The sequence below is a fragment of the Austrofundulus limnaeus genome, unplaced genomic scaffold (genome assembly GCF_001266775.1).
Source record: "Austrofundulus limnaeus strain Quisiro unplaced genomic scaffold, Austrofundulus_limnaeus-1.0 Scaffold0, whole genome shotgun sequence".
NCBI classification, from domain to species: domain Eukaryota; kingdom Metazoa; phylum Chordata; class Actinopteri; order Cyprinodontiformes; family Rivulidae; genus Austrofundulus; species Austrofundulus limnaeus.
In genome coordinates, this window is record NW_013952402.1 from 701939 (window position 1) to 710003 (window position 8065).

Below are 8065 nucleotides of genomic sequence, written 5' to 3' on the forward strand. Positions count from 1 at the left end.
CACACACACACACACACACACACACACACACACACACACACACACAGGCACTTGGTCACAGACAGTTGCACACACAAGGACACGGGGTTAGATCCTGACGTCGCAGGTTGGAGTCAGTCAAATACCCCTCCCTGCTCAGGCTATTTTAGTCCCACTCTGGAGGGATTACCTGTTGTATTTATCATCTGCAGGTTACTTCCTGCTGCATGTGTTTGAAATGTGTTGTTTTATATGCACTGTAAGCTTTCAGTATTTTTTTTAATGAAAGTAAAGGGTGTGTTGTGGTAATTGGTCCAAATCAGTTGTCCATCCACTAAAAAAGAACCTCAATATTGAACAACTTTGCAAAACAACCTTTATACTTTATGCATACAAAGTGGAATCTGATAATACACTGACCACTTTATTAGCTACATCTTCCTATAACACCTAGGGGAGTAACAATGCATCGATCCAGGGGTGGAGCCAGAGGGGTGGCTGAGGTGGCAAGGGCCACTCTTTGCATCTGATAGACCACCACAGGTGCCACACCCAAATAATTGACAAGTAGGTGAGGGTCTTGGATTTTATATTTGCGTTTAGATTATGTTAGATTGTTCTCTGTACTATATATTTTTTGCTGTGTATTTTTTTTAAAAATAGCTAAATTGTAACCTTTGGAAAAATTTGCATTGGCATCTGTGGTTAGCCTAATTTGAGATTAGCATTGCTAATCAGCATGTTATCATTCTCAGCTACCCCACAACAAATTTCATCTCAATAAATCTTTAAATGGCTGAATTTTAGCTTTTTAAAATTAGCTGTGATGGCCATGTTGATTTTCGATTAGCATATAGAATTGGGTCAAGAAAGTTTTTGACTACTTCTACACTAATCTTCTGCTTTGTATGTCCAATAACAAATTGTGACTAGCATGCAGCACATTGTTTGGATCATTCTTAGCTTTGATCACACAAAATTTCCCCTCAGTATTTCTCAAAACAGTGTCAGCCATTTTGAATTTTCAAATCCAGAGTGCCTTTGTATATTTGTATGCGTTGATCTGTTTGACTTTATTTTATCATCACAGCTGGTTCTTAAAAACCTGCCTTGCATTTTGTTGGTTGTGACTGACTCGTGTTGACCAATGGGAGACCAGGTATCCCTAACGTCTGCTGCTTGTTCGGCCTTTTCAGTTGAGACCACCTCCTGAACTGGACTTAGTTTATCCAGTTCACATAATGTTCTGATTTATTTGCTGTGGACTCTGATATTTCATGCACTCCAGACCTTTTAGCTTAGTATAGTCATATAGAGTAGGTGGCCGATGATTGCTCCACTTTGAAACTGTTCTGCTTTGTTCTGATGTCTGGAGGGGGTTCAAAAGCAGAAATAGTGCTGCGACCAGAGCTGCTGTTGCATATTCTGGGCTCTTCATGCTGCTATTCTTGATGCGTCATTGTTGCTTTCTTTATTCAGCAGAGTATTCAGCAAACCTCTTCAGCTTTTAGCTGTTTCACCAGTCTGTTGACCAAAATTGGAGCCCTGAGTTGTTTTTCTCTTGTTGAGTTTTGACACGTCTGTACTTCCATATAGTTGTTTGTGTAGTAGATATTCAACACAACCCAATTTTTATTTCACTCTCCTCATTAATGCCCAGTTTAATCAGAACCTTTGCCAGCCTGTCCTGTTCTTTAGAGGCTGTTTTAGCTCATGTAGACACATTCAGAAGTTACTGGAGGCTGGTCAACAGCAGGATTTTAACCACTGATCTTTAGGTCTGTAAATTGTGTCACTTATCAAAACCCCTGGGCCAATCATGTTGGCCGATGTTTCCACCGCCTCAGTGGGTCACGGATGCATTCCCCAGGGTTCCCACGGGTCCTTGAAATCCTTGAAAGTTTGTGAATTAGAAAAAATTATTTCAAGGCCCTGGACAGTTTGTGAAAACAGCTAAAAATTACACTTGCCCTTGAAAGTCCTTGAGTGTTTTTTGGGGATTGGAGTTCTCTATTCACACCACTGATTTTCATCATCTGTAAAAAAAATAAATAAATTTGTTGCGGTGGATGACAGGATTACAGTAAACTGATGTGGCTTTCAACAAATAACGTGAGCCATAGTCATAGTTTTAGCCAATCAGAGCAGAGTAGGGCGGGTCGTTCTTTCTGAGCCCAGGTGAAGCACCACAGTTCCTCCTGTCCTCACTGAGCATCTAGACATGTTCACATCCCCTCCTCCCAAACTGAGCTGCCCATCCTCCCAGGACATAATTACATGTCCGTGTAGYGTAGATATGAATGTAGGGGAAACATTTAATCCACTTTATTTCATTGATTCTGACTCAACAACTTCTATGTTGTTCAGTTTTTCATTGAATTTACATGATATTAAACCTGTTTCTTGGTAACATTCTGTGGTAGCAGTATTGCCATCGCACATGGTTCTTGAATTTGAGGAAAGTGGCCCTGTGATGGACTTGCGACCTGTCCAGGATGTACCCCGCCCCTTGCACTGTGACTGCTGGATATGGGCACCAGTGACCCACGCAACCCTGAAAAGGAAGAAGCGTGTACAGAAAATGGATGGATGGATGGATGGATGGATGGATGGATGGACGGACGGTACTAGAAAGTCCTTGAAAGATCCTTGAATCTGATGTTGACCAAGGTGTGGGAACCCTGATTCCCAAGCTAGTTTGAATGAATTAGGGACTTAAGAATGCACTGTTTACATCATCTTGATTTAGGGAAAAACGTGTGCACAAGATACATAAAGGGCTGCGCAATCTATCGAAAATTTATCACCATCGCGATATGCATCTGGCAACAACTGTACAAACTGCATTAAATGGTTGAAATTTTGTTGAAATATTTCACCAATCAAATACAGTAGAGCCCTTCATGTATTTGGTCAATTAAAAAAAAAAAAGTCAGGCTGGTATGGAAATGATTTTTTTAATGTTGTTTTTTGGGCTTTGAACCCAGAGCAGAAAGATATCAACACTACATATACATACATATTTTTTCATTTATCACACGTCATATCAGGAGATCTTCTAGAGTTAGTGTGAAGTGAGATCAGTCTCTGAAAACTACCCGTTTAGTTACAATAAAGACAGCAACTTAGGGTAACATTAAAGGTACTGTCAATAATGGGAGTGCCATTATTTTGAAATGCTACATCAGAAATTGCTCAGAATTGTTGAGGAACATCTGGAGGTCTTCTCGCAATATTAAGCACTGTTATCGCATATCGCAGGTTTTCCTAATATCGTGCAGCCCTAAAACCAGGCTATAGTGTCTAATGATGCCTGTGTTTGAACATATTTTGCAGAATCTCTAAGTGAGGCACTGAAAGCCATCAGTGTGAGCACAGAGCTGATTGAGGACGAGCTTAAGCCTCATCTGGATACATTGTTGACGTCGTTGCTTGAAAAGAGTAAGTCCTTAAAACATACAGTATCTGTACAGAAATGTGTACGATAGTTTGACTGAAGGCTGACTGGAGATTTACCCACTCACAGATCATATAAGGAGTGCTGTATAACCAATAGAAAACAACCCAAATATGAGAAAGTGACAGTCTGACACCAGTGATTTTGGTTTCAAACCAAATCAACAATCTAAAATAAATAAAAAAATTGTGAACTTGTACATTTGAACAAATGTGTCTCCACAGAGAAAAATGCAGCCGTTGAGATCGCCAGGAGTGGGATTCTGCCCATCCTGACTCAAGCTCTACAGAGCAAAAGCAGTTTGAGCTGCCAGGTGGCTTTGGTGGTGGCAGAAATGGCACGAGAAGGTATAAACTTTCAGTTGTGTGTGTTTTTTTAAATGTAAATCAGTGAGCTCATAGGGGAAGGTCATAAAGTTTTAATGAATTGTTCAAAATGCAGAAAGTCTTTTCTGAGTGATTTCAAGATGTTGACACTTGTGGACCTGCTTTGTAGCCACGGTGAGAGAGCCCTGCATCGAGGCCGGCCTGGTGAAGGTTCTGGTTCCTCATCTCAACAGCAACGATCAGGAAATGCTGCTGAACACCGGCAGGGCCATCGGACGCATCTGCTTCGACAACAGTGAGTCCTCAGGATAAGACAGCAAGACTTTTACTACCATTAATAGTGCAAGCTTGTTTCTTTATGTGGAATAACAACTGTTGGCACCACTTGAATGCTTTATGAATAAGTTGTTCACAAGTTTATAAAACCTGTATAAAGCATTAAACAGTTTTAAAACACTGTTACACAGAAGCAGGCTTGTAAAATCAAGTGTACTTTTATTCATTCAGGTAAATATTATTTTTAAATAAATCATTTCATTTGTCAAAACTAGATGCTGGTGGTGTGTACATGAAGGTGGTTTTGTAAAAAAAAGTGTGCTATTTTAAAACTGAATTGTATATAAAAAGGTTTAATAAGGGTTTACAGTTGGATTTATTATGGMTTTAGCTGTTTATTAGTCATTTAAAAGGTTTCCTTGGATCTCGGCTCACATTCCAGTGAAAGCTGCTTCACAGAAAAAAACATGATTTTAAGGGAGTCACAGAAATTAAGAATTTATGTTCATTTTTTTATATCTTATTTACTCTTTTGTATTTTTTATTATTGCATTTACTTATACAACTTTCTTTTTGAGAAAAGTTGCAAAAAGAAGTTAAATTTTTTATCTAAAAGGAAACAAAAACTTTATTTTTCCTGTTCTGTTTGAGCACCTTCATGTTTCACCTACCATACTTGTTTTCCTTTTTGCCCAGCATACCAGCAGGACCAGCTGGTCCAGAGTGGAGTCATCCCCAGACTGGTCTCCATAATGAAGGAATATCCAAATAACGACCCGCTGGTGAACGTCTGCCTGCTGGCCCTCTGCAACCTGGCTGACATGGGTGAATAATATCTAGTCCATTTAATAAAGAATTAATGTCAGATTCATTTTATTACACACAAAAGGTTTAACTCAGGTTATTGGAGCCTGTTTGAGTTTTTGAAAAGAGCTCTTTTATTCACATATACTAAATCTTTTCCCCCCTCAATGATAAACACTTTTTTGGCAGTATCAACACCATCATAATGCTTTTGTAATAGTTTATACACAAAGAAACCAATTCTAATTTGATCTGAATTCAGTCAGTATTGTTTGTTGCTTCCAACATTTGCATTTTTTCACAAGTACCGGTAATTTAATGTCTTCATTCATTCATTTGAAGGACATTTTATGACTAAATACCTGAATTTAAGATCCAGACTTGTATTTTACAGTTTACGATCATTGCAGTCATATGCTTTAAACAGAGAGAGTCAGTTCCAATGTGTCCCACTCTGTAGCATTARCAAAGGTGGGTTTACATTCTAATTCATGACCTAAAAGGTACTGCCTCCAGGGTCGATGGTTCATCTTTCTTCATTAGTCTTCCTCTTTGTTTGAGACGGACGCTGGCCTGCTTGAGAGTGTTATTATTGTTTTGGTTCTGATAAGGCTGCTGTGAGCTGTAATTAAGTCAGACTTTTGAATAAACCTTTTTAGAAGAGAGTCAATTAGTTTTCTGCAAACTTCTTCCAACTTCCAATTTATTAAACTTGTTTTTCTTATACATTCAAACGTAATGTCTTCATAAGCACCATTCTGATGACGGCAAAGGCAGGTCAAATATGAAAACTCAAACTAATCATGAAAAAAATAGAGAAATAGAGAAAATAGCCTCTTTTTTATTTAAAGCTACTTTTCTATTTTCACCAGATATTTAGTGGATAATAATTTTTTGTCATCAGCTAAAGACGTTTGTGTTTGCAGACAGCGCCAGGGAGGCTTTGGCAGAACTGGATGTGGCCGATACGCTGATCACTCAGCTAAAACGTGCTCCTGATGCTGAACGACGACACGTCATCTTGGAAATACTGGGTTCACTGGGAGAGAGCGGTAAGACGCCTGTCAGCAGCCATACTAAGTCAATATTATTCTTGTCTTAGGACTTATAAACCTATAAAGTAAAAATGCAGAATCGAATGGAATTCTGCTTCATTTTAAGAGTAACAAATTCCAGGAAGAGTAGAAAACTATGCAAGTGTACACATCAGTAAATTTTCTGTTTATGGAACAGATTAAATGAATCTGTTCTGTAAATACAAGATACAACTTTTAATCTGTTTGCGCCTCATGCCTGTGCAGCTGACTGTACAGAGAATACTGTGTCTGTAACAAATAAAATATTTCCAGTCTTCTCTGTTGCACAACCAGATGCTCTGAAGCTACAGTTCGCAGAGTCGGGGGTACCGGAGGCTTTGTCAGAAATGATCCGGGACCTGCAGGGACATTCGGACCCCCATGACCTCTGCAGCATAAAGATCGCGTCCAACCTCATCGTGTCGCTGCTTTTAGGAGGTGGGTGGTTTGGTGCGGCAGACGGTCCACTCTTTTAACAGGTTATTGTTTTAAAAAAAAGAGTTTAAAAGCAGATGCTTTTGCTGCTTACAGTTCAGGAACATTTTTAATACAAGTTGTAGTTTTCACTCCTGCCTGAGTCGTAAAGAGAGCTTTCAGGGAGTGACAGACGCAGGAGTGTCGATACTCCTTGTACAGTTATCAAATTAGCATTTTGTCAAGAAGTTCCTGAATATTATTGAAATTTAAAGAAGAAAATCATGGATCTTGGAATTTTGGACAGTAGGGCTGCATTCACACCCATCAAGATTTTTTTTTTGTAGAAAATGTTTTAGTTTATCAATGAAATTTGACCCTTTCTGGTTTTAATTTATGGACAGATTTTTTTTTGGAACATCTTTAGTGTTTGTTGTTTGAAACATTGTGTGTGTGTCAGATGAGTCTATGCAGAAGTGTTTTGGTGAGGGATCAGGCGTGGTCTATCAGGATATTCTCTCCTGGCTGAAGAGCTCCAACACGCAGCTCCAGCTCTCTGGAGCCCTTGCCATCGCCAACTTTGCAAGAAATGGTACGTGGTTTTTGTTTTTCTTCCTGAATCAGTATTCTCCAACAACTATACGGCTGGCACGTGAAGTCCAACCGAGTCTGTGACTTAGCTGTGCAGAAGTTCCCTGGTCATCTGGATTGCCGGGCTGCATTCACTGGAGATGTGGTCCAGGCACCGCAGCGGCTGCGTTCCTTGTGGGCACACTGATTGTCGTCCGACTTGAATTAAATCAGCCTCATCATTTCAATCAATGCAAATCTCCTTCCTGAAAATCACTTTCAGATTAAACTACAAAAAGGAAATAAAGTTGGAAAAACGAATGGCCTTGCCCCGGGATGGGGGGAAGCTGGAGCTGAAAAACTACTCTCTCCTCAAACGCTTCTTACAACTCTACACATGGCAGAACAATGAAAACACTCCTTGTTCACAACGGAACTTCTCATTGGTTAAAACTTTCTGCGGTGGTCACATGACCTATCCGGACATGTAACAGAAGAACAGAGTAATAATTAATCAAAACCAGATACTTAAACAATGTCATGATTATTACAGTAATTAAATCAGAGTACCAAGGTATTGTTTTGACACTTCACAGATGCTTTTTATAGTTATAAACAGAAAACATGGGTGAAAAATAAAATATTTTCAGGGTTAATAGATAAAATGTCCACAGGGTGGCGTTGCTGACCCACAGATAAATCTGATGGGAGTCTTTTGATGTTTTGTCTCGCCTTGTTTAACATCAGGTGCCCTTTTGATGTCAAACAATGTTTATTCCAGTCTTATTCTGAAAGAGGTGATAAACAAATTAACTGGTGACAGGAAGTCTAGTCTTTGTTCTAAGGCCTAAGGGTGAAGTATCAGATGAGTTAACAGGAACAGTAGTTTGACTGTCTCTTGTTGAGAAGATATTCACGTTTCCACTACAACTCAAAAAAATTAATAAATAAAAGCATGAGAGACAAAAAAATGTTCTCTACTGTTCATTACAGCAGTGGTTCTCAACCTTTTTAGACTTGTGTACCCCCTGAGCCATTTTGTCATACCACTAGTACCCCCTCAGTTAAACGTGATGATGATTCTCCAATACTATAATGTACGGAAGCGTGTTGCTATCAGGCAGGAAAAAAAAATCCGAGCGCTATCACGTTATAACGTGATA

General features: G+C 39.3%; 1 protein-coding gene across 1 annotated transcript in view; it reads left to right on the forward strand.

The window, feature by feature from the left end:
- Positions 1–3315: 3315 nt before the first annotated feature.
- Positions 3316–8065, forward strand: part of si:dkey-191g9.5 (rap1 GTPase-GDP dissociation stimulator 1) — a gene marked incomplete at its 5' end in the record, with an annotated part of 23960 nt that continues 19210 nt past the window's right edge. The window contains 7 exon segments of the mRNA XM_014003586.1: positions 3316–3420; positions 3661–3783; positions 3932–4057; positions 4735–4863; positions 5769–5894; positions 6213–6356; positions 6793–6924. Of these exon segments, the coding sequence (XP_013859040.1) occupies positions 3316–3420; positions 3661–3783; positions 3932–4057; positions 4735–4863; positions 5769–5894; positions 6213–6356; positions 6793–6924 (885 nt within the window).